Raw genomic sequence first — 26,919 nt, 5'->3', positions numbered from 1 at the left:
CCAAGCCTCATTAGGTAAGGCGCTGAATAATGCAAACATAATTTTTTATGAAACTACTCTTTCTCTGAAATATACTTTCCAGTCCTCTTTTTTGGGGCTGCAAAGGAGAAACTCAGGCTAAAGGAAATACTGCTGGTCAACGAGATGCAAAAGGAAATAATGCTTTTCACAGAAAGCTTTCACAAAAAGGGAACATGCAGGCGGGGGCGCTGAGAGTTGCTTAGAGCAAAACCCAGCTAGCAAGTTAGTGGATAGGAGAGCAAGAATATTTGAGTGTGTGCTTAGCGCCCCTTTGATAGACACTGCCATAGCTCTCCTTCTAGAACTAAGTGGATAAAACATCTGGCACAGAAAGCCTTCTTCCCTGACCAGTGGAATTTGACAACTGTGGTTTTAACCTAAGAAGTAAAATTAAAGGCCAGATTGAAATTAGGAATTGTGCTGACGGTTCATGGGTGATAGAGGCCAGAAAGGTTGCTAGGGACAGAGGTTCAGGACTGTTGTGGACTGAGTATATGTTAGATTCTCCCCAAAACTTCAGATTTATCATTCTCTTAAACAAACAAACAAAAAGGCTAGACAGATATACTCAACCACGGGGGGAGGGGAAGGAAACCAAAACAACAACAACAAAAGGAGGACCGATACATCAGGCAGTTGTCCAGAGAAAAAACATTTACTGCCCCCCAGTGCTTCACCCCGCCCCCCAACCCCAAACCCTGGTGTCTCACATTAATTCAGAGCTTAGCTTTGAGAAGGCCAATGGATGGTTCTAGACCTCCATGATGGGACGTTTCAGCCACCAGTTAAAATCTAGGCCTAGACCGGGATGTTCCCAGTCTAGGGAGTCTCCTTGAGCAACCATGAAAGAAATGACTTGGTGATGTGATCACCTCATCTTGCAGAGTAGGTCTCTAATTAGCTACATCAGTGAGCATTCCAGAAAGCCCATGACTATGGCATTAGTCCTAATGACCACACCCCCTCAGTGCTTGCTTACAGGCATATCCTCTGCTCTCACAAAAAGAATCTAGAATTGTAACTTTGCCTCACAATTTTACCTTCTTCCACTTCTTACATTCAGGATGCCTTGATTTTATCTCCAACAGTGAAACATTCTATTGCTCCTTCAAGGTCATAGTTGGTGGCCATCTCTCCCTCCTATGAGCTTCGTCAGCACTTTGTTTACATAATTCACTTGGGTCTAGAGCATCCTACAGTTATCTGTGAGCATAAGGCTAGAAGCTAGTGTTAATATGGAACAGGAACTTTATGTGGTTATCTTGCATGTGTGCATATTATTATCTCTACTTTATAGAAAACTAAAACTCAAGAGAGATGTAAATTGCCACACAATCTTTTATCAAGTAAGCAGTGGTACTGGTATTTGAATTTTGATCCAAAGTTACCAAACTCATAACCACTGCACAACAACTTTCTTTATGAGGTCCTGGAAGGCAAGATCTTTTATGTTCCCCAGTCACCTAGTACTTCTCCTTTTGTTATTCTTATTATACGTCCAATATCTACTTTCCCCATTAGGCTATGTGGTCCATGTGGACAGAAATCGTGTCCATGTTTTCCATTCTGTCCCTAGTGCCTAGTGGCATGCCTGGTACAAAGGACTAAATAGCTGTAATGCTTCCAGTTCTTAGAACTACATCTTGGTGTTTACAGAAGGGCATTTGGACTCTTCATGTGTAAGTACAAAGTATCTTTTTTCAATTATTTATAAAATAAAGTCAATCTCAGAAACTACAGAAAGGGAAAGGGAAATCATTCCTATTTAAAGTATTTACTGTGTTCAAGACACAATAAAAGGTTTCTCTTCTGATAATGCTGTATCATCTACAATTAGTAGATGCTGTGTTATCTAAATGTATATCTTCATCCATATACAGACCAGATATCAAAACATTTGTCTACTTATTATTTTGAAACACTTATTATTAAGTATATATATTATTTAATGGAAATTCTAAAATTTAAAAGTTACTGATAATATGTTTATTATGAATTAAATCTTTGACAGCATATAAAAGGCTAGGAAGAATAAAAGGGTACCCATTTTAATAGAATTATTTATACTAGCCAAAAACTAGAATGATTAAGTCACTTGTGGTGTAGCCACACAATGGAATACTACACAGCAATGAAAATGGATGAGCTTTTGTACATCCAACACTGGAGACGATCTCACAGTAGAACCTTAAGTGAAAGCAAACAGATGCAAAAAAGTACATAAAGTTCATTTATATAAAGTTCAAATATAAGCAAAACTCATCTCTGGCATTAGAAATCAGAATATTGATTCCTCTGGCCACAGCCGTAGTGGTGACAGGGAGAAAGCCCAGGAAGCTTCTAGGGTGCTGGTAATGTGGTGTTGCTTGATCTGGGTGCTGGCTCACAAGTGTTCACTTTGAGAAACTCAGACACTTATGATTTGTGCAATTCTCTATACGTGTCCTGTTTTAATAAAGCTTCACTTTTTAAAAAGCTCTCCATACTATCCATATTAGTGAAGTTATTTTATATAATATACATATATACATACACACATACACATGTAGGTATTATATGTAGTGGTGCATAAGATTAGCATACTTAAGTGTGGACTCCTGTTAATCTACCTTTTCTTTAGTGACTTTGCTGTTTATTTACTTATTTATGTTTGTGTATCCCAGGAACTAATTGGAAGACTTCCTAGCCTTCCATTCACTCTTTGTGGGTTGGACATTGATATTCATGCAGTTACTGCAACAACTTCCAAAACACATATGTGGCTTAAATATGGATTTTCCTATCCTTTCATGAATGTCTGATTCATGTCTCAATGCATTCCACACTCTAGTGACATAAAGGAAATAAGCCATTGGTCATAGAATAATCTACATACAAATCTCATTAATTTGATTGGTCAAAATCCAAATTAAAAACAAAAAAAGAAGCTAAAAGTTACAGAGATTCCTTCTTTTCCAAATTGCATGTGTAAAATAACTTTTAGTTCTATTTAGTGCTGAACTTCAATTATTTAAACATATTTTAGAACCTAATTAACATTATCTCACCAATATTTTCCACATTACATTCAAATTGAGAACTGAAATATCCCATTTTGATAATAAAAAGTTAGTAAAATGTTAAACTGCACAGTAAAGAATGTGTGTGCATGTGCGATCCTTTCTCTGGTGCCACTTATTCAAAATTTCCCATAGCATTTGCTTAAGTGGGGAATGAGCCTAATGATGTATCATATTCACTGCATCCAAACTTCATTCTAATTACAGTAGTTTTAAGAAGACTGACATCTCCCAACTTATCTTGATTCTAAGAGACCACTTTATTGCTAATGATAATAATAATAATGATGGTGATGATAATGACGCTCAGGTTAGCTAAGCAAAGATGGTATGAACCATCTGAGATGAAGAAAGACAATGAATAGAATGGATAAAACTCATTCCAGTAAAAACGGTCCAGAGCTCGTCTCTTCTCCATAAACCCAGCAGGAACTTTCCAGTGTAAAGGGACACCCTAGGAGAAGCACAATCAGTTTGAAAGAGGTCTCCTGTTCCAACCTGACCCCAAATCTGTCCCGGGAGAGGAAGCAAGTCGAGCTTTTTCCCCATCAGTCCTCGGGGAGGTCGGGAGACCGGGAGGCGAGAAGCCTCCCCCGGCGCCCGGGGCACCGGTGCCCGCGTCCCCGGACCAGGGACTTACCACGAGCGCGCAGCACAGCAACTTGTTCATTGTGGTCCCCGGGAAACCTCAGGCGCTCGGAGGCGGCGGCTGCGGGGTGAGCGCTCCGGTGCGTCTCTGCAGCCCGTGCGCTCATCACGTTATATATAGTGTCCCGGCAACAGGAAGTATCGGCTTGGCTTTGATCATTCATTCCCTATCTGGACCAAACTTTGCACCTTTCTTTTTTAGGAACCTTGGGCGGGAGCGGGGGAGTGGGGCTGGGGTCCGGGGTTAACGCTTTCAGAGCCAGGAAGGAAAGAAACGGCGCGGTGGGGGGTGGCGGTGGGCGGTGCTGGGACGGGGATGTCTGGCCCCTGGGAGGCGAAAAAAAAAAAAAAAGCCACCGGGCTGCGGAACAAGGCGGCTGCTGTCTCCGCGCGGCTCTGAGGTTTCCTGACCCCTTCCCGCCAGCGGCCGGCCTCCTGGCAGCCGCGGCCGGCGGTGGGAGGGCTGGGCGCACGCTGGGTAGCCGCTGTGCTGGGCTCCTCCACCCCGAGCGTCAGATTCAGCCAAGATCCGGGCGCAGCCTGCAGTGCGTCCCAGACACTGTATTCCACTCTTGTCTGACCCCCTCCTCAGCGGTTTCTGAGCCCTCCAATAACAAGCCTTCTCATTCACGCACTGCACTGTCTCAGAGCACTGCTCTGGGAGTTTGCAATCATTAATCTCCAAGGTTGCATAGACACGTGAAGAAACTCCTCTAACTTGTCTGGTTCTAAAGCTCATGCTTTTTCCTATTCACTGTTTGTTGCCTGGGGTAGTTAGAGCCAGAGAGAATCAGCCCAGGAAAACTTCCTGCCTAGGGCAGGAAACACCTTGCAGGCTGTGGGATACATTCGCCGCTCTTTTCTTCATCAACACCATCATCATCAAAGGGTTATTGGTACCTTCTTGTCCTACCTACTGAACTTATGGAGTTGCCTCTTCGAGGTCTTTCCACCGCCCCCAAGCTGTTGGTGGAAGTCTGGTGCTTTTCCTGAAGTGTTCTTGTCTCCCCCATCCACTCCCACCAGCTGCTTATCTGAAAGTTGGACCTGATGACATCTAAAGTGTAGACTCATTTTGAGGGCTTGCAGTTTACTGATTTGCTCTCAGGTTGCTACCAGAACTCTTTGCTTGCGGATGCTGAAAAACCACTGCAGAGCCAGTCTCCCCAACAGGGCCAAGTGTTCAGTTCTGTCTCCTTAGAAGGTCAATTTCTGCTTTTCACCAGAGTTCAAGGAGAGGAAGGTGAAGAGAATCAGAAGAGTGGCCCGAGGGGCAAGTATTACCAGCAGGGATCAGAGTATCTGCCCTTTCAAACCCACATCTTTCCACCAGGAGGTCAAAGTGGATCCATAGACAAGAGTAGAAAATATTTAGAGGGAAAGAATTCAGCTCTTCTGCTCTGACTGTGAATTACAGAAGACAGAAGATCTTATTCAGCTTTCTCTCTCCAGAGCATGGTGGTTTCTTAAGTGAACTAGTGAATGAATGAAGGTCAGGGAGTGGGGACAAAGTGGTATGACTCTAGACCTGCCCCTCAGCTTTTTTTTTTTTAAAAGATAGATTTTATTCATTTTTAAAATTTTTATTTATTTTTAATTTTGGTTGCGTTGAGTCCTTGTTGCTGCACAGGGACTTTCTCTAGTTGCGGCGAGCAGGGGCTACTCTTCATTGCGGTGCGCGGGCTTCTCATTGCGGTGGCTTCTCTTGTGGAGCACGGGCTCTAGGCACATGGGCTCAGCAGTTGTGGCTTGCAGACTCTAGAGCACAGGCTCAGTAGTTGTGGCGCACAGGCTTAGTTGCTCCGAGGCATGTGGGATCTTCCCGGACCAGGCCTCGAACCTGTGTCCCCTGCATTGGCAGGCGGATTCTTAACCAGTGTGCTACCAGGGAAGCCCTGCCCCTCAACTTTTGAACTTCAGTTTGACATCTACAATCTGAGCTACTAGCACTTAGACTGACCATGGGACTCAAGTAAATTTGAGTGTTAGTAATAAAGCACTATATAAATGGCAGTATTACTGTCTTTCTCAGGATAATGCTTGTCTGGGATACTATCTGAAGGCATTTTCCTTGAACTGTCATATAACGCTAATGTGCAGGAGTCAAGCCTTGGAGAAAACTGATCAAGGATTGAATCCCGCAGTGTTAACCCTGGGAAAGTTTTATGACTGCCTAAGCCTCAGGTTGCTCATCTGTAAGATAAAAACAGTACTGCTATTACAGAAATGTGGGAAGGAGCAAATGAAAGTATTTTAAAAAGCATTCCATAAATGACATTAATCACTACTTGTGAGCACTAAATAAAGGAACGCATGTAAGATAACTCAGCACAGTGCCTGGCCCATAGGAAATATTTACTAAATTACAGCTCTGATTGTTCCCGGGGAGTAAGTAAGATACCAGGCTTTAGAGCCAGACTGACTCCTCTACTTGAACCCCAGATCTACTACATCCTGGCTCTATGACCCCGGGCAAGTTTTAACTAACTTATTTGTGTTTCTGTTTGGTGTCTTAATCAGTATAGTGAGGAGAAAAATCATACCACCCTCAGAGGATTATAAGGGTTATTATGAGGATGAAATTGGATAAAATGTGTAAATCACTCAACATAGTGTTTAGCACGTAGTAAGTGCTCACTGGCTCTAGCTATTATTATCATTCTTATCCGAGGTGCTCGTAGAGACATTTATACAAGCACACGGTAAGGCGAGACTACAAGCTCCTGAGGGTAGGAATCATATATTTTCCTATGATATTCCTTGAAACTTTTAGCTCAGCGTCTGGCCTCCCTGTAACTATTTGATAAATAATAGTTATAGTGGTGGTGGTGGTGTGTGTATGTGTGTGTGTGTGTGTGAGAGAGAGAGAGTGGGAGGGAGTGTAATTCACTGTCATCTTGAGAAAAGCCGGGGCACCATTTGTCTAGAGTCACAGAATAGTCTGTGTATCCACTGTGCATGTCGGGGCCTGACCGTGGGCTGTTTATTAATCACCCACCGCCAGGAAACAGACACTCTGAGTTATCCGTCACGTCATTTGTTGTATTCTTGGAGCAATCTGTCCGGTCCCCCTGGCTCTTCCCATGTGACCCACTACAGTGGGCAGCAGGCCCTGAACACTCAGAAGCTGGACTTCACCTTAAGCCTGGATTGGAAGGGACCCGGGCATTCGGGACTGAATCCAAGTGGGAAAGTCTGAACATTCACTTGGCAGACAGACTATATCCATCTTCCTGTGACAGATCCTTCACTGGCAGGGGCCATTGAACAGAGTGTCCCATAAATTTAACCTTCTGTTTCTGGGCACCAGAGATGTGTGATGCTGACTTTCTAGGTGACACCTAATCAGGTAACCCTCATCTTCTCCTCCCTGAACTCTTGAGTTTGACCCCATGTTGAACACATTTTCACTGCACATATTTCTGATGGTCCTTGCTTCGGTTTCAGCCGTTTGTATGGCTTAAAGAAATGGTGCCTGAATATTGGGAGGCCCAGGAGGAAAACACTTCCACTCTTTAGCATAGCAGCAAAGCACCTGATACAGGAGGCCATTTATAATCATCATTATAACAAAAATGCCTGAAACTCAGGACAGGGATTGATTTAGGTCCTTTGGGAGACCAGGCACACAGTGGGCTCTGAAGTGACTGATTGAATGTCTAGAACATATTACACCTGAGCTCCCACACCTGAAAACTGGAAATACAAGTTCTGAGGTTACGTGGAGGAAAGGTTATTAACTAGAAGAACAAGAACATATTCCTTGTTATTTCATTGTTATTAAATCTTTTTCTGATCTTGTAGGAGAAGGAACAGAAAGAAAAGAGGAGAAATTTGCAGTTAACCTATTGATTTTCTTTTGTTAATGTTTGCCCGTTTCTTCATTAACAAACACAGTTTTAACTATTAATATTCTACACAAAGCTATTTGACTTTCAAGGTTTTATAGACTCTGTACAGAAATGGGCATGTACTTGCTTTCAAAATAACGTGCAGGAAGGCAAGCACTTTCTGCTTGAGTAAGTCACCCATTGCTTAAGGATCTGGAAGTGCTGCCAGGGGTCAGTAAGGGCTAGTTATGGTTTCCCACTCAAGGGTAGCGTGACTCCAGCGTTGTCAGTCATTCGTTAAAATAACCCTTTCGTTGAAAGCTGGTATTAGTCAAACAATCACACAAATATAAATACATGGAAAGAAATAAGTCACAGTTGGAGCAACTGAGCCAGTATGATTTTAAGCCACATCTCATGTATGTTAACTAGTAGCGAGAAGATAGCCCTTGGGCAGGAAGGACAGGGTGTCAGCAGACCTCGAGGTGAGAGGAAGAGAGTTGTAATTTCCAGGAACTAGGAGAAGCCCAGTAAGGCTGGTACACGGAGAGCAAGGTGCTGCCTAGGCTGGAAGAGGCTGCAGAGACGAGTGGTCAGCCTGACAGTGGTCAGGCTGCAAAGTGTAATTGATTCTAGTCTTCCTCCAAAAAACCATAGGAAGCCCTGGAGGGTTTAAGCCCGGGGGTGACATGATCATTATAGCTTCTGTGGGGTGGAAATTCTCTGACCTTCATCCTGTCAGCCTCAGGGTCATAGGTCCAAACATAGCCATACAAGAGAAAGCCCTCTTAAACTAAAAATCACAGCATAAATTGAGAAGTATTTTTATTAGCTTAACTAAGTTTAAGCTTTTTTAAATGCCTGCATATGGTAAAAATTCAAATAGTATTAACACATATACAGTGGAGGGTAAATTTCCATTTCGCTTCAGACCTCCACTGCCCATTTACAGAAGCTTCTACTATGAATGATTTTTGGATGATTGTTCAGATCATATACAAATACATGTTTATGGATAGATATCCTGTTGTTCCGTGCAGAAAGGAGCATACACTACAGTGTCCCAAAGGTTGCTTCGCCACTTGACACTGTTTCTGTTCCATACCGGCACTGTGTCTGAGGGCTTCAAAAGAGAGAACTTAATACATGGAACTGGTTACACAGGTTATAGAATCGCTGAGAAGTCAGACAGAGGATGCTGAGGCAACCAAGACGTGAGCAACAGCATGAAGCTATTACCTCCCTGCCGTGGTGGGTCAAAGGGAAGAGTTGGGGGCTTGTCTCACCAGAAGGAAGCCGGAGCCACAGTGGCTCTGTCCAGTGGGATCTGAGCTCTATGGAGACAGAGTTGCAGTCAGAAATACTGCCCCTCGAATCTCCTTCAAGAGCTTTCCATTGGCCAAGCACAGGCAGGTACCCGCAGACATGGGATGCAGCATGAGCTGGTGGGCTCTCCTGTGATACAGAGAAGAACAGGGGGATGGTTTGTGAGGGTGAACAGACTGAGGATGGGCACAGACATATATACAAATGTCCCATTCTTTTTCACTGTAGTACAATACTCTAGCCTATGACTATATCGTAATTTACTTAACTAGTGCTCTACTGATGGACAATTCAGCTGCTTCCAGTATTTTTCTATTACAGACCATGTGGCAGTGAGTATTCTTATGTGTCCATCTTTGCACATTTAGGTGAGTGGACTTTTTAAGGATAAACTCTTTGAAATGTAATTGGGACCTTTGTCCCAATTTTTTTGTATATGTATTTTACATTCTGTATATGTATTTTACATTTTGATAGGTATTGTCAGATTGTCTCCCAAATACCATACTATTCTTAGTATTAATCTTACCACTTTGTGTGTGTGTGCGGGAGGGATAACTTATAATAAGTGAATACTACTCCCTGTAACCCATGTCACATAGCATTGGAAGGAGCACTGCATTCTTTAAGCGGGAAGCCTGGTCTTTCAAGCTCTATAAAGAAAGCTGCCTCATTTATGATTCAGGGCTTAGCAACTTCTATCAGCCCACCAGGAGAAGTGGAGGGTGGGAAATCTGTCTTAGCTTGGGCTGCCATATCAAAATACCATAGATTGGGTGGCTTAAAATCCAGCGGTCCCTGAACTTTTTGGCACCAGGGACCAGTTTCGTGGAAGGCAGTTTTTCCATGGACGGGATGGGGCAGATGGTGCAGGCGGTGATGCGAGCGATGGGGAGCGACGGGGAGCGACGGGGAGAAGCAGATGAAGCTTCGCTCGCTCGCCCGCCGCTCACCTCCTGCTGTGCGGCCCAGTTCCTAACAGGCCGCGGACTGGTACCCGCCTGCAGCCCAGGGGTTGGGGACCCCTGGCTTAAACAGCAGACATGTATTTTCTCACAGTTTTGGAGGCCGAAAGTTTGATATTGGGGTATCGGCTTCTGGTGAGTCCTCTTTTTCTGGCTTGTAGGTGGCCACTATCTCGCCGTGTGCTAGCATGAGCTCGTCTTTGTGTGTGTTCAGAGGGAGATATCATTCTCTTCCTCTTCTTAGCAGTTCTGTAGACCACCGCCCTTATGACCTCATTTAACCTTATTTACCTCCTAAACGCCCTATCTCCAAATATAGTTTGCATTGGGGGTTAGCACTTCCACAAAGGAATTTGGGGGAACACAATTCAATCCATAGCAGCATAGGTCTCTTCCCCTCTTTTAGGATTTATAGTAGCATGATTAATTTTCAAGGGAATTTAGACTTTTGCAATACTTGCTAGAGTGCGCACTAAATATTATGAATACAGAACTGTAAAGTCACACTTTTTCTCTCCCTCAAATTTCTTTTTTCCTCCTTTTCTGGATTCTCTTTTCCCCCTTCAGTCTAAGAAAATAACCTCCACAGTTCAGGCAGTTTCACCTTATGATTATATTTCCTTCCAAAATGCATCACCCATTCGCAGATTCTGGTTTCTCTGACTGTATGAGGTTGGCAAGCTACTAGCAGGGGGAAAATCTTGTACATTCTTTGATAAAGGTTCTTAATAGTAGAGTTCAATTACGTTAAATAGCATAGTATATACCCTGCCTGCTTGAACAGAGGAGAACATATATCAAGCCTTTCCGTGCATGCAAAACCCATCACAATTTTCTGTTTGAAATTTCTGTCAAGACAGTGCCAAATTCATGTTAATTCTGGGTGGGGAAGTTTGGAAAAAGAAAAAAAAAATCTCAATAGACCAAAACATGGTGTCTGTCATTCCTCTGCAGCCAGAAGAAGAAACTTAACTCCTTGCTTATAAACACTTTGACCTTGTCTGCCAATAGCTCCAGTCACTTCATCCGGGGTTTTCTGAAACTTAGATACCCATCTAGTGTCTACTCAGTCCCAGGAAATGGGTTCCTTAATTAAACAGGGATGCATATCCCAAACAACCACTCACCTGAAGGCTTCTGAACAAATATATCTGATATTTGCATATCAGAAGAGTGTTAGAAAATACTGCCTGCCTACTCAGAGTTTCCTCTTCAAAAGTCCTTTAGGAAATTTGGTCATCTCTAGGGTCAATTCAAAGATTCTCCCCTTCCCCCAACCCCCGTGCAATTTGTCTGCACCTGGCTAATGAAAATATGATAGATAAGAATCCTTAGAACCATTTTCTTTGTAGTCACTTAGGTGCTTCTACCTGGGAAAGTCCCCTCCTTTAACTGAAACAAGCCTTTAGAAACAAAAGTTTTGATGTGATAATTTTCAGAAAAAATAGCCTGCAAGAGAGAATTGCTTCCTGAAACAAGAGTTTGCCTAGAAAAGACTTAGCCTAAAGGAGCATCTGTAGGTGAATATTAAGCTTAAGAGGGGGATGAAGTTATTTAATATTCAGCTGAAGGGGCACTATTAACATAACCAGTTTCAGTACACATAAAGTACTTTATCATTTATTTATTCAACAAATAAATGATAAAGTACTTAGTACCTAGTAGGTGCCAGACACTGCACCCCCGATATAGACAGAAATAGTTACCACACTTCAGAAGCTTTCAGTCAGGTTGAGGAGAGAGAGTAATGAAATAAATCAGGAAATAAACGCTTTGGATGGTGATAAGCCAGTTTCAGAGAGTGATAAGAGGGTTGAAGTCCATAATTCAAGTTAGTGTAATGGTGCGTGCCTAGAAAGGGGCTACTTTAGCTGTTTCTTTTTTTATAGATTTTTTAAAGTATTTATTTATTTATTTGGTTGTGCTGGGTCTTACTGTGGCACATGGGCTCCTTGGTTGTGGCATGCAAACTCTTAGTTGTGGCATGCAAGTGGGATCTAGTTCCCTGACCAGGGATCGAACCCGGGCCCCCTTTGTCGGGAGCACGGAGTCTTATCCACTGCACCACCAAGGAAGTCCCTAGCTGAGTTTCTTAGGGAAAGGCTCTCTAAAGAAGCAACTTCTGGGCTTCCCTGGCAGCGCAATGGTTGAGAATCTGCCTGCTAGTGCAGGGGACACAGGAGCCCTGGTCTGGGAGGATCCCACATGCCGCGGAGCAACTAGGCCCGTGAGCCACAACTGCTGAGCCTGCGCGTCTGGAGCCTGTGCCCCGCAACAAGAGAGGCCGCGATAGTGAGAGGCCCGCGCACCGCGATGAAGAGTGGCCCCCGCTTGCCGCAACTGGAGAAAACCCTCGCACAGAAACGGGGACCCAACACAGCCAAAGATAAATAAATAAATAAATAAATTTAAAAAAGAAGCAGCAACTTCTGATCAGACAATGGAATGATGAGGGCATTGCATATTCTGGGAGGTGGACCTCCAGGTAGAGCAAAGAGCAAGTGTGGTAACGCAGGTGAGAAATGTCAGTGGGCTAAAGCTAAGGGAATGAGAGGGAGATTTAAACCATATGTGCTCAGAGAGGTGCGCAGGGCCAGACCACGCAGTGTCCAGTGGCAGGACGTAGCAACAATGCCTCCATCAGGCAAACAAGTATTCCTAGAATCAGAGGTAGAATACAGGACAGTTCAGGGATCAAATCTAGGGCATTGGTACTAAAAATATTTTATTTCTAAATATTTTGTTGTTTTTGATGTTATTGTAAGGGGGATTTCTTTCTTAGTTTCTCTTTCAGATAGTTCATTGTTAGTATATAGAAATGCAACTGATTTTGTGTGCTGATTTTATATCCTGAAACTTTACTGAATTTATTTATTAGTTCTAACAGCTATTTGGTGGCGTCTTTAGGGTTTTCTGTATATAAGATCATGCCATCTGCAAACGGATCGTTTTACTTCTTCCTTTCCAATTTGAATGCCTTTTATGTATTTATTTATTTACTTTGGCCTGTTGTGTCTAGGACTTCCAGTACTATGTTAAATAGAAGTGGTGAGAGTGGACATCCTTGTCTTGTTTCTGATCTTAGAGAAAAGCCTTTTAACGTTTCACTATTAAGCATAACAACCGATATCAAAGAAATACAAATGATCGTAAGAGGCTACTATGAACAATTGTATGCTAACACACTGAATAACCTTGAAGAAACAGAAAACTTCTTAGAAGCATACAACCCATCAAGACTAAAATCAGGAAGAAATAGAAAGTCTGAACATACCAATTACCAGTAAGGAGATTAAATCAGTAATCAGAAATCTCCCAACAAGTAAAAGTCCAGGACTAGATGCCTTCACAGGTTAATTCTATGAAATATTTAAAGAAAAATTAATACCAGTCCTTCTCAAACACTTCCAAAAAATTGAAGAGAAAGGAACACTTTGAAACTCATTTTATGTGGCCAGCATTACCCTGCTATCAAAGCCAGGCAACATTACAAGAAAAGAAAATTACAGGTCAGTATCCCTGATGCATATAGATGCAAAAATCCTCAACAAAATGCTAGCGAACCAAATTCAATGGCACATTAAAAGGACTCAACATGATTAAGTGGGATTTATCCCTGGGATGGAAGGATGGTTCAACATATGCAAATCAATAAATGTGACACAGGGCATGAACAGAATGAGAGATAAAAATATGATCATTTCAATAGAGGCAGAAAAAATGTTTGACAAAAATTCAACATCCTTTCATAATAAGAACTCTCAGCATATTAGGTATAGAAAGAATGTACCTCAACATGATAAAGGTCACATACGACAAGCCTAGAGCTAACATACTCACTGATCCTAAAAATAAAGGACAGAGAATTGGCTATATTCTGTATTCCTACAAGGGTGTAGAGGGTGTTAAAATATTTTAGCCAGATGTTCCTCCACATATTTTTTCATTACTACACCCAAAGGAGAAATTTTTAAGTCAATTTAACTTGAGAGAAATTAAATACTAAGGCATAAGATGTTTTCAGGTAGGGTTGTGCTTTGGAAGAACGTGAAACCCTTGCAATATTCAAGCTTTTTTTACCCCTCCCCAACCAAACAAATTTTGCCCACTTGCGGAATATATGTCTCCCACTGAGAATGCATGCTTTAGCCAATCCCGTGACGTAAATACCTATGATTTCACCCATGAGAGCCCATTTTACCACCATTATGCTAAGGAAGGAAGTCTTTGGTGTTGCTGGAAGATGGACAGCGCTGAATTCCTGGAATGTGGACCTTCTGTTGAAATGCTAATTCACCCTCTGGAAAGTGGGAATCCTGGTTAAATCAACTGTCTACATGTACAGGATAGATTAACATGACTAATGTGTATATAACATCACACTGTGCCAAAATATTTGAAAATAAATTTCAGACATACTAACAGGAACTCAGAGCAAGGGAGTGGCAGAGAAAAGAGTTGTGTACAGGGAATAGCTTAGACTATGATAGAAGAGAAAGGATGGGATTTGGCTCTGGAGGAATGTAAACAATGTGTAAATGAAAAGCAGTTTCATTTACAAATTCTGTCACTACAGTTCCTCCTCTAGTACGTGAAATGGCCTTCGAAGGTTTGTATTTCTGTAGGTACCACGTGGCAGACAATATGAATTATGTAGTCAATAGAACCTGACAACAGTCAGGTCACCTTTTGGGTCCTGGTAGGAAGGACATTATCTGTGTTATGATTTTTTTCTCTTAAAAGACATGTTGCTTCTGCTGGGAGGAGTTCCAGTAGAGGCACAGATGTACTTACACTTCTAAACCAGACCATTTGAAAGGATTTTGCACAGTGGGACCAAAAGCTGGTCCTAGACGTCATGACTTAGTGGTTCTAACCCCAGTCACTGTGTGGCAGGAGAAAGCCTCATGACTGGGGCTTTCAAGTTCATAAGAGCTGTGGGTCTTCTGGCCAAAAAAAAAACATATGTAAGTTCACATAAATTTTGCATTCACTTTCAGAAGGTTCATGACCTATGACTCCAGTAGGGAAACTGATTTGGAATATGATGAAACATTTTGTGGCACCGTTTTAAAAAGATGTTTGTACCTTGGTTAGTAATAATATTGTTGTATCATCATTTGTCATGTTTCAATATTTATATTTCCTGGGTTCTCGTCTAGGTCACCCATCCTGAATTTTCAATGTTACATAAATGAGGGTTGTTTTCTCCTCACTAGTGCATCATTGTACTAACTGAGTCTATAAATGGGCTCACCCTTTGACACTGTGTACTCCCAGCACAGCTCAGATCTCAGGGCAGCTGATTCTCCTGTCTCAGGGCAGCAGGTGTGGGATGTGTGATTGAGTCATTCAAGGATGTCAAAGAAATATTTGTTAGAGGGAGCAGCAAACAGTGACTGATTCAGTAGCTCCTTGGGTTCCAAACAACCTGGTACTTACCACAGTTTACATTTGAAGGAAGCTCTGCTGCTTCTTTAGTGGTTGTTAGATGTTGGGGAGATGAAAGGAACACAAAAGCAGAAGTCCCAAGGGGCAGGCACAGTGGGAAGTGTGGAAGAGGGGGTTTTTGTGGCCTTCCCTTCAAACGCAAGTCAGATAAGGTTTAGGTAGCTTGGAATAAAGATCAGTTTAGTAGCAAAAGTAGTCAAGTCATTTGGGGCGCTTTTAGATGAAAAACAATAGAGCAGAGTGTAGCTCCGGTTCTGAGGCTGGACTCTTTGCATCTGAATCTTTGCTGCCTTGCTCTGTGTCCTTACATTTCTCTGGGTCTTAGTTTCTCCATCTATACAATGGAGAAGCTAATAACAGTATTCATTTCTTAAGATTGTTCTGAGTATTAAACGGGAATATATATGTGAGACACCTAGAACAATGCCTGGCAAGCAGTAAGCTCTCCACAAACATCAGCACTTCTCTGTAATCAAATTCACTGAGGTATTACTTTAGAATGATTGTACCTGTGCTATGCGGACACGGCTGTCTAGGCCATCGAAAGGAGAGATTTTATAGTTTCAAAGACTGTTCATGCTACAGTTACTACCTATTTAAAAGTATAAACTAGATATTTAAAGCAGAAAATCTCCCCCAGCAACCACGGCAGTCAAATCAGCTGAGGCATACGCATCCAGGAGTGCCTGCAAAGTGTTCAATCCTGTGCAAGCGCTGAGGAAACCTATGGAAAGTGGATGTCCAGGTGTCTTCCTTGCCTTCTGGGAGTTTATCACCTGGTCTCTTAATCAGAGTTTGGCCTATACTATTACACACGCTTTAAAAAAATTACAGCAAAGAAGTGGTACAGGAGGTCAGAAGGCATAATGATACGAGTATGGTATGAAGTCTTTAGGAGTTGAGGGGGTAGGAAGGATACATTTGAAATGGGATTGATGGTGTGTGTGGGGAGGGGGCGGGAGGCTACCTGAAAAGGCTTCCTGAAAGAGAAGAGCTTTGAAAAGTAAGCAGGCTTTTTAAAAATTATGATTGATTGATTGATTGATTTAGGCTGCCCTGGGTCTTAGTTGTGGCATACGGTCTTAGTTGCGGCACGCATGAGGGATCTAGTTCCCCAACGAGGGATCGAATCTGGGGCCCCTGCACTGGGAGCGTGGAGTCCCACCCACTGGACCACCAGGGAGGTCCCGAAAAATGAGCAGGCTTTTAAGAGGCAGATACGAGAAGGAAATGGATTCCAGGCAGGAAAAACTAGGCTCCTGGAGGCCCAGACGTGGGCAGGGGTGGGGTGCGTTGGTGGTGGTGATGGAAGAATGGGTAGCGCAGGGTGCATGGTCCCAGCAGAGGGAAGGTGAGAGGCACAGGTGTGAGAGGACCTTGTCTTTGTGCTAAAGCAACAGAGAAGGAAGAGGCTGAAGGAAGTGTGGATGACTTTGAATGCCAGGTGCTACTGTTGTTTTATGGACAGTGGAGGCTCAAAGGGTTTTTGAGCATGATCAAAACTGTGCTTAAGAGATCATTTGTAAACCACTTTATTCTTTTTTTTCTCACTCTTTTTTTTCACTTTATTCTTTTTGAAGTACTTTTTCCACACCTTATTTCACTGAGTCCTTAAAGCAAGACAGTGCAAAATGTAAAGGAGCCATTCTTTGCCTCATATTTTTCTAGCCACACCATACACATTGCCAATAAAGCAGAATGATCAAAAGATTATCCTGTTTGCTCCCAGAGAAGGATTAGGAGGAAGGGGATGGGAAAATATGGACCCCCTGTGAACCACTCTGCAAAGCCACTTGTTTGGAAATAAAATCTGCTTTCCATTCCAAACTGCGTCAGAAGTTTAAATAAGAATGATGTTCTTATTCCTAAAGTAGATCTATATTGTCATGCTAACTTTAAATATACCCTCTTATTTTACCATTTAAGCCATAAGACACAATCCAACATTTGTACAGTTCTTTTTAAAATTTTTGCTTGTTTATTTATTTATTTATGGCCCCGAGACTTGTGGGATCTTCGTTCCCGACCAAAGATTGAACCTAGTCCTCGGCAGTGAGAGCAAGGAGTCCTAACCACTGGACTGCCAGGGAATTCCCTGTACAGTTCTTTTAAATCAACAGGATATCATGAGATCATTTAATCATTTAACCTTTGACCAATAACTGACAGGTAGGTAAGTTAAATATTTCTATCAGAAAATTAGAAAAATTAGGAAAGTAGCACTCAGAGAGGACCAGAGACCAGTCCAAGGTGGCAAAGTTAGCAAGAAATAGACTTAAAATTAAAACAAGAGCTTGAACTCTAGATTCACAACTTCTATGCTCCATTATATTTTGCTAGCTGTTTCTGCTTAACTGAATTCAAGCTATTATCCATCATTTGACAGTAAGCTTCTCTAGGTTAAAGGGTATTTTCAACTCTCATCAGAACTGTTCCTTGTCTGATTATTTGAGGCCTGTGGGCAGGTACCAAGGTGGAAGATAATAAGTGGCTCGTCTGATACACGAGCTATCTCTGTCTGCACGATGCAAAAACTGGTGAACAGCATTATAAGACCCTGCCATGGCTGACTTGACTATGAGACATGTTGCACTATGTTGATTTTTTTGGTCTGCCTTCCTCTCCTCCCTTCTTCCACTCCCTTCACTCCCGGGCTGGAGGAGCAGAGAGAGCCTAACACTGGAGCTCTACCTTTTCTGGCTGGCTATCCATCTGCGTCAACGTGGTGTTGGCTTTGGCGCCTTGGCGGTTGGACTCGAGACCATTTTTGGGCAGCTGAGATGATTCCTTTCTAATGGTTTCTTGACCTGCAAAGCCAGGAAAAGGTTATTTTTGCTTAGACAGACCTCAACATTTCAATGGGGAGTTTGGTTTTGGACATTTTTTAATGCCCTGCTTAGTTCTCAAGTAATGAAAAAAGCTAAATCATTTTCAAAGAAGTGACTTTGCAGGTTGGCATGTCAGTTCATGGGCCTACAGCTGATCTCATGCTCTCCGAGGCACACCTGTCTGAAGGAAGCAGGCAAATCAATCACCCCCCTGCTGTTTTGCCTTACCTAAAAGGCAACCCTTCCACGGAGCAGTGGTGGATGTAAATTCTGGCACCCATAAAAAAGTGTTGAGAAGCATCTGCAGTCTCTTTAAAACCTTATAAAGTTAACAGCTTTCCATGGAAAGGGACTGCTGGAGCAGCACATCCAAATCAAACTGGATGAGTAACCACCTATGGTAGAGATTAACTAGTGTGATGGAGAAAGCCCAAGATGAGGACTAACCTGCTTATTCCACGGGATGTTCCCTGTGTACTCCAAGGAGCAGTAATTGTCTCTGAATCTATTGCCAGTTAACACTCAAAAGAAGTTTTGTTGAGTGAATAGATGGATGCCTAATGTATCTATCACCAGGGCTTTTATAAAAACTTTTCCTTTTCCTGGAAGGCCCTTTCCCCAACAAAAATATATTTGGTCTCACATTCAGCCAACAAATATTATAAGAACCTTCTAGGTTCCAAGCATTGTATTCTGGATATGATGGATATAAATAAGTCAGGGTTCACATGTTCAAGGAATTTATAATTTAGTAGGGAAGACAGACAAGTGACAAGTTGAAACAGAAGGTGCACGAGATGAGCACAGAGTCTATGGGAGGTCATGGGGGCGGGAGAGGTGGGAGGTGGGGAAGCCCAGAACTGGCAAATCAAGACAAGGGTCCAACAGTTAAAATAAACAAACAGGATATCAACTAGAATTCAACTGAGGAGTTGCTGAGTAAAATGATAAAGGTAATAAAAACTACCATCATTTATTGAGTCTCCATTAAGTTCAGGGTCTTTTTACATACATTATCTGAAATGTCACATTTTATAGTAACCATTTTCCAAATTAGGAAACTGAGACTCAAGAACTTGCTCAAGCCCACACAACAAATGATTGCCAGGGCTGGGGTCAGGATATATCTGCCACCAAAGTTACTACATACCCTGTAAATACAAGGTTAGTTCTTGATTAATATGTCAGTTCTTTATGACTACGCACTTCTCTGATATTCCACTATGCCTCCAGACCTAATTCCAACCTAATTCATTCATCAATTCAAGGAACTCTCTGAGGTTATGATGCATCGAAAAATACCAATGGCATGGCAAAGTTTGTGATGTCTTTTTCTTTGTTCACGCATAAAAGTAACAATGCATCTTCAAGTTGGTGGCATCTGAAATTCCTTAAATATGCAGTATTGTGCTTATGTTATATTGCTTAATTTCTGTCTTCCCCAAATAGACTATAAGCTCCAAGAGGGCAGGACTTCTGCCTTTCTTCTTCATTTTTGTACTCCCATCACCTGGAATGTTGCTGAATAAGTTAATGACTGATTAGATACTGAGTGTCAACTAATTATCAGTGGCTCTGTGAAGTGCTGGATGTAGAGTCAGGAACAAAAAAGACATGGCCTTTGCTCTCCTGGAGAAGATGCAAATTAAACAAGTGAACACATAAGCACATAAATAAATGTGCAGTGTTATGTGGTAAATTGAGAGAAGTGAAAATGTCGCAGGTGCTGTGGAGAGAATAAATGGGATGTTCTCCAGATTTAGACTGGAAAGTCAGGGATGCCCACTACGAGCTGATATCAAAAGGTGAAGGCAGCAAGTCCAAGAATCCATACTACTGCGCTACCTGACATGTGTAATAGCTAATGTTCACCATCCATCCTAGTCCAAAACGTTGTCTCCCCTCTTGCAACAACATGTGACACTTATTGTATCTGCATGCGTTTTTAGTTATGTTTTTGAAGATATCCTTTCTGTCCACCTAGATTACAAATGCATTCATACCTCTGGTGGAATAGAAAGAACACTGGATTAGGAGATTTTGTTAGTAGTTCTAGCTTTGCCCCTACTTTACAAATTGGGAAAGTTATTTAAACTTTCCAGTCCTCAATATCCTTACCTATAAAATTAGGAGGTTATATTAAATAATCTCTAAGGTGTCATTGAGCTTTAACATTTAAATTCTATAATTATCAGCTCATTTTAACGAGCAGTTATTGAGGATCTACTATGTGCTAAACTCCTGAACTTTCTGCAGAAAGACACAATCCATTCATTCAAGGTGCTTATGATCTTGAAGAGGAGACGGATATGTTGATGGCTTCAATATAGAGCAACAAAGAATTTCCCCTACTTCTGAACTTTCAACTACTGTCATTGTCCTTCCTAGGTGTGAGCAGAGATTCTCCCTCTTAGTAAAGACATTTAACTCTGCCTGCCGCCAACAGATGGGGCAAGTGGTCACATCAACTAGACCCTGTTGCATTGGACTTGAGAGCTAGTGAATGAGAGGGAGCTTGGAGAACCTAAGTTTTGTAAGAAAATAAGCATCTGTATGCCAGGGTAACATGGGAATTGAAAGTAAGGGTCATTTTGTTCCACCTGGATGGGGATGGGAGTGAGGTTGCTATGGGGTGGGCCAAAGATGCTATTGAGGGAAATTTCATAGGGCATTGATGTCTCAGTTGAGTTTTGAAGGAAGAAGAATTAAGCAGGTATATTAGTTGGGATACCTTCAACTGCAAAATGCAGACTAGCCATTTGAAGATGGATTTGATAAGAAATGCAATCATTATTCCACATAATTTAAATTGCAGGGGTTAGGAAAATTCCAGGTTTAGTGCCATGGCTCAAAATGTCATTGAGAACTCAATCTCTTTCTTGCGTTTTGGCTTGGTCTTCCTCAGAATATTGCTTTCCGGTCTTTAGCTTTTTCCTTCATGATTGCAAGATGGCTGCCTAATCCCTCAGCATTTTTTTTAAACAATTATATCTTAAAAAGCTGAAAAGGGGTAACTTTTCTCAAAATCCTTTTAATCAAAGAGAAGAACCATGTTCTTTTGCCCTGTTTCCCCCGTTTCTTACCCCAGTCTCAGCAGACTTCCCTTCAGGTCACAGTGGCCATGGCTGGTGCTGTAAACACAAGGGAGACTGGCAAAGCATGTACCTGGCATTTTCAGTCTCCATGTCGCATGGCAGATTCTGTCTGCTGGGAGGAAGTGTGCGTGTGAAGGGGGAGTGGGGAAGCGGGGAATGGTGTGGTTGCCGGGTAAGCCTCCAACTATGTCTTCCAAACAGGAAAGGAAGGAGTGGGGAGTTATTAATGGACCTCATACTCAGACCTTGACACCGCCCTTTGCTTTCTGAATTGTAGGCATTCAATTGATATTTGCTGATGGTGGGATCATTGTCATGGAAATGGAAAATCAATGTCAAGTCAGGTAACTGAGTAGTAAAATCAGTTATTCTTTCCAGGCCATGACTGGATGAAAAAATTTTTAATTTTGTCACTTGAATGGGTGACTGTTGATATTCCTACTGGGTGGCTAAATTAAATACTAATTCAACACCAGGAGAGGTAGTGGTGGTGTTTTTTAAAAAACCATGTCTAATTTGGAAATCAGGGAAAAATATGAGTTCAGTGGAAAAAGACCAGATCCTAGGAAATGAAAATTTACTGAAAACACCATGTGTGGGGCTCTAATGAAAAAAACAGAGCGCAAGATGGCCCCAGGGCTATGGAAAAAATTTAGTGTGTCCTAATGATGTACTTAGTGTCCGTTGATTACACATGGAAACTCACAAGAAGGAAGCAGAAAAGGACACCAAAGTAGTGCATTTAAAAAAAATCAACTATATATACAAGCAGACATTAACATTTTTTTTAAAAAACTTCCTTTGCCTTTCTCACAAGTACAAACAAAACAGAAAGCCAGAAGGTTGTCTTCTGACTATAACAACAACAACAAGAATATTAAATAGAGAATGAAAGAGACGCAAGTCATTGTGTTGGTAGGGTGTGGGTTATTTTAAATAATTCATATGAAGTAATGCAGAGAGACTGCAAAATTAGTATGAGCATGTCACAACACACCGATCCTTCGAAATAACTTCTCGCCATGTCTTTTTAAGACTGCTAAACCCTTTTGCAGAATTGTGAGAGCTTGTCTGGAGAACAGAAAGCATTAGAGGTGAATAAAAGTTATGGGTTTATTTCCCATTGCTCTTTCTTTGAAGAGATTGCTCCATTTTTAAGTGACTGGGACTATTTAACTCCAACCATAATGTATTTCCAGTGGGTTTTTTTTTTTTTTCTTTTATCTAGAGTTTTATTCTTTTGCTCCGTTCCACCCTACTTTTCTTCTCATGAATGTGAAGGCATGTAAAAACTCAGGAAAAGGGGTGACAAAGGACCATGGGTGGTTGATTATTTCCAGTTTCATGGTGAAATGTTTCCAGTTTCATGGTGTTTACTATGAGGTGTCAAGCCAGGTACCACATTTCTGCTGTTAAGTTTTCTTTCCATCTAGACTAGATTCACAAGCTTTTTGAAGTTGTTATATGTTTTTGTTGACCAATTTTCTAACACCACTTGGAGTTCCTAGATTCGTCCAGGTCCTTGAAGGTAGCGATGCAATTTCTGCCCTCCTTTCAGTATCTAATAAGACCTGATGCAGTGTTCTTCCTCAGGAGTCCGTGTTAGAGTCATGCAGGGGTCTTTTACCTACACACAGGCATCTACTTGCCTTAGTGCGCCAAATCAGAAGCTCTGTGGTTGGGCCTGGCAAAAACATACCTGAAAACACTTCTTTGAGTTATTCTGTTGTACAGGTCTGGTTCAAACCATTAGACTGTTGGAAATAATAAATTTACTCTCAAAAAAAAGAGAAAAAAAAGAAAAGAAATGGAAAGAAAAGAAACAGAGAGAAAACAAAGGCTGCATAGACAGCCCTTGTATCTGACTACTGTGACAGCTAACCTGTATGGGAAAACTGGGAATTAGCAGAGTATAATGGTTAAGAGACCAACTCCTTGGATTCAAATTTCTGCTCTGTTGTGTGACCTGCATCAAATTAATTAACCACTCTGAGCCTCAGTTTACTCATATTACAATGAGTATAATAATAATGCCTGTAGTAATTTGGGGGTTTAATTAAGTATTACATATTAGATTAAAAACGTATAAAGTATTTGCTGATACACCAACATAAAGTGGTTGTTCAAACAATGTCAACTGTTAGTATCTCAGTCTGCTCAGAGGCTCAGATCCGAAGTCAAATAATATCTTTGATAAAAAAATGAAAACATGAGTGATTGTAAATAAAGGCATGTTGTTTAATAGATACAACATTTTAAAGCCTGAGATCCATAGTGGGATTTTGTTTTAGGTCCTAGGTATTATAAATTTTGGGTCCATATTTAATATAAATAATTATATTAGCATTTAGAATGCCAGAGTCCCTTTTAATTGTATTAGTAAAACCCTAAGGTATCATAAAATGACATCTGGAAATTACTGGCTTGGTTAATTAAGGATGGTATTATTTCTGGTAGGTCATGAATGTTTTGGGCTGCACTATCCAACAAGAGGATTAAGAATGCATTTAGTGCATCAACAAGAAGGCAGGAGAAGAAAATGGCAATTCTTAAAATTATTTGATAGAGATATTTCAAAACAAGCATTCAGTAGTCATCATAGATAAAGTTAGATATTCGTCTTAGTTCTCTATATTTATTCTGTACTTTAGAGGGTGTTTTTTTAAATTACAAATGGAAGTGGAGCACAATAATCTTTAATAATCTTTTCAGTGCCTGGGAGTCTCCTGTGGTTCTTAGTCTGGCCCTGAGTCAGACTCCCTTCTGGGGATGTGAGAATTCCACGTGAGTGATTTCTTTAGACCATGTCCTCTCATAGTGATGCCATTTTGGGGTGGAGTTAGTAGAAATGCTGTAACAAAAATCTTTGCTCTTATCCCCAAATGTATGGCATAGACAGTGAGGCATCTGGTTCATCCAACAGACAGGAATCACCTGATATGTAAATTCTCTTTCAGTAGCCCTGATTTACCATTAGACAGCTTTGCCAACTTTGTTTGTAATAGACGGTAAGCTCCACATACAACAGGAGCAGGTGGTCCCCATGGTTCCTAGTATCAATATCAGCAATGAGAGCATTACAGAATTTCAGAATTGAAAAGGGTCTTATGGTGGGCCAAATAATAGTCCCCCGACAGTGTTCACATCCTAATACCCGGAACCTGTGACTATCTTAACTTTACAAGGTAGAAGGGACTTTGCAAATTTGATTAAATTAAGAATCTTGAGATGAGGAGATTATCCTGGATTGTTGGGTGGGCCCAATCTAATCATAAAGATTCTTATGAGAGAGGCAAAAGGATCAAAGTTGGTAGAAGGAATTGTGACAATATAAGCAGAGATTGGAGTGATGGAGCCATAAGCCAAGTAATGCCAGCAGCGTCTAGAATCTGGTAGAAGCAAGGAACCGATTCTCCCCTGGAGTCTCCAAAATAAACCAACCCTGATGATACATTGAGTTTATTTTATTTTATTTTTTAAAATTTTATTGGATTATAGTTGATTTACAATGTTGTGTTAGTTTCAGGGGTACAGCAAAGTGATTCAGTTATACATATACCTATATTCATTCTTTTTCAGATTATTTTCTCATATAGTTTATCACAGAATATTGAGTAGAGTTCCCTGTGCTATACAGTAGGTCCTTGTTGGTTATCTATCTTAGGTATAGTTGTGTGTGTATGTTAATCCCAAGCTCCTGATTTATCCTTCCCCATCCACGTTTCCCCTTGAGTAACTATAATTTTGTATTTGATACCTGAAAATCTGTTTCTGTTTTGTAAATAAGTTCATTTGTATCATTTTTTAAAAATTAGATTCCACATATGAGTGATATCATATGGTATTTGTCTTTCTCTGACTTACTTCACTTAGTATGATGATCTCTAGGTCCATCCATGTTGGCATTATTTCATTTTTTTTTATAACTGAGTAATATTCCATTGTGTATATGCACCACGTCTTCTTTATCCATTCCGCTGTCGATGGACATTTAGTTTGCTTCCATCAAAAGTCTACAAACAATAGATGCTGGAGAGGGTGTGGAGAAAAGGGAACCCTCCTACACTGTTGATGGGAATGTAAGTTAGTACAGCCACTATGGAGAACAGTATGGAGGTTACTTAAAAAACTAAAAATAGAACTCCCATATGATCCAGCAATCCCACTCCTAAGCATATATCCAGAGAAAACCATAATTTAAAAAGACACATGCACCCCAATGTTCATTGCAGCACAATTCACAATAGCCAAGACATGGACACAACCTGGTGATACATCGATTTTAGCCCTGTAAGACTCATTTTGAACTTGTGACCTCCAGAACCATATGATAATAAATTTGTGGGGTTTTTAAGCCACTAATTTGTGGGAATGTGTTACAGCAATGATAGGCAACTAATACAGACTTCATAGAATCATCAAGTTTTATTTTATTTTTTTGAGTGAGTGATATGAGGCCCAGAGACCTTGGCCATTCATTTATTCACTCATTCAACAAAAATTTATTGAGCTGCTAACATCTGCCAGGCAGTGTGAGCAATAGGCATATATGATCCATGCTATGCCTTTCTGAACCTTTCTCCCAGGACCCTAGGCATCAGAATCTGGAGCGGAGAGACCCCCAGAAGAAAGATGTTTGGAGCTGATGAATACTGATGGTGGTAGGCCTGATCCCCAGAGATGCACTGTTTCCATTCCTTCCAGGGCCTTGGTAGTTTGCTTTTCTTTTGATTTTTTGAACTGCCCAGGACTTAACAAATTCCTTCATTTACACAAGTTGGCTAGAGTGAGTTTCTGTGGCTGTTACGCCAACCCTAATAAATTTTCTAAATAAATAGTCAGCTGATAGTGACCTCTGATCATGTCAAAGGTTTGTGATGGTGTTTTAGAACAACAATTTATTTTTAGCAAGCTCATTTGATTCCACAGAAATAGTCTTCAGGTCATCAGCCCACTGATGTTTCAGCCCCAACAAACTAAGTCCACATCTTAATATCAGCATTTGGGAAATATTTTTCTCTGTCTACGTGGAAAGAAAAATGTGAACCACAGACTGAATTTGCAGTTCTCTGATATCTGAGCTGCTCCAATGTGTTATGGAAAGAATAAATATGAATTTCATAATAATTCCATGAATATTATCTACCACCAGCAAATAAGAAAATTGCCTTGCTGGATAACTTCTAAAAAACTAGCCATGGAAATCATTAAGCTTAACCTTATAGTCTGAGTTCCCTGACCCAACATGTCATGATGGCAGATGTTTAATGTCTTAAATAAGTAGCTATCATCCTCCTCACGGAACAGCAAGCTCTTCCAGTAAAGAGAAAGGATAAGCCAGAGAGCAGAGGTACTGCCTACAGAGACTCAGACTATAAGGTTAAGCTTAATGATTTCAAGCACAGACCCTTGATGAATCTGGTCCTAGACACCCTGAGAATTCACTGTGTCTCCCCTTACAGAGCTTGCCAGACTCCAGTGATAGCAAGATTCAACAGGTTGGTTAAGTGATTACACTTGAAGCCAGGCTTCACCATTTGATTTTCTTGATCAACTCATTAACCTTGTTAAACCTCAAGATCCTTGTGTAGAACTGAGTCACTTTGCTCTGCAGCAGAGATTAGCACAACATAGTACATCAGCTACACCTCAATAAAAAACAAGTGGGACCAATAATAGCGTCGTTGTTCTAGATG

General features: G+C 41.3%; 2 protein-coding genes across 3 annotated transcripts in view; one reads left to right on the top strand and one right to left on the bottom strand.

Moving 5' to 3' along the window:
- The window catches only part of TNFRSF11B (TNF receptor superfamily member 11b), a 28,168-nt gene extending 24,192 nt beyond the window's left edge, over nucleotides 1-3,976 (bottom strand). Inside the window, exon 1 of the mRNA XM_036830022.1 lies at nucleotides 3,721-3,976. Coding sequence (XP_036685917.1) covers nucleotides 3,721-3,750 — 30 coding nt within the window. The 5' untranslated portion in view covers nucleotides 3,751-3,976. The remainder of the gene's footprint in view (nucleotides 1-3,720) is intronic.
- COLEC10 (collectin subfamily member 10) overlaps nucleotides 1-26,919 on the top strand; it is a 436,494-nt gene that overhangs the window by 283,668 nt on the left and 125,907 nt on the right. Inside the window, exon 3 of one of the 2 annotated variants that reach the window (XM_036830026.1) lies at nucleotides 21,501-21,567. The exons of the other annotated variant lie outside the window; for it this stretch is intronic. Coding sequence (XP_036685921.1) covers nucleotides 21,522-21,567 — 46 coding nt within the window. The 5' untranslated portion in view covers nucleotides 21,501-21,521. The remainder of the gene's footprint in view (nucleotides 1-21,500; nucleotides 21,568-26,919) is intronic. 2 annotated transcript variants of the gene reach the window in all.

This window comes from Balaenoptera musculus, chromosome 17 (genome assembly GCF_009873245.2).
Source record: "Balaenoptera musculus isolate JJ_BM4_2016_0621 chromosome 17, mBalMus1.pri.v3, whole genome shotgun sequence".
NCBI lineage: Eukaryota > Metazoa > Chordata > Mammalia > Artiodactyla > Balaenopteridae > Balaenoptera > Balaenoptera musculus.
Note: the sequence above shows the minus strand (reverse complement) of the source record. Positions and strands in the feature narration are given on the sequence as shown.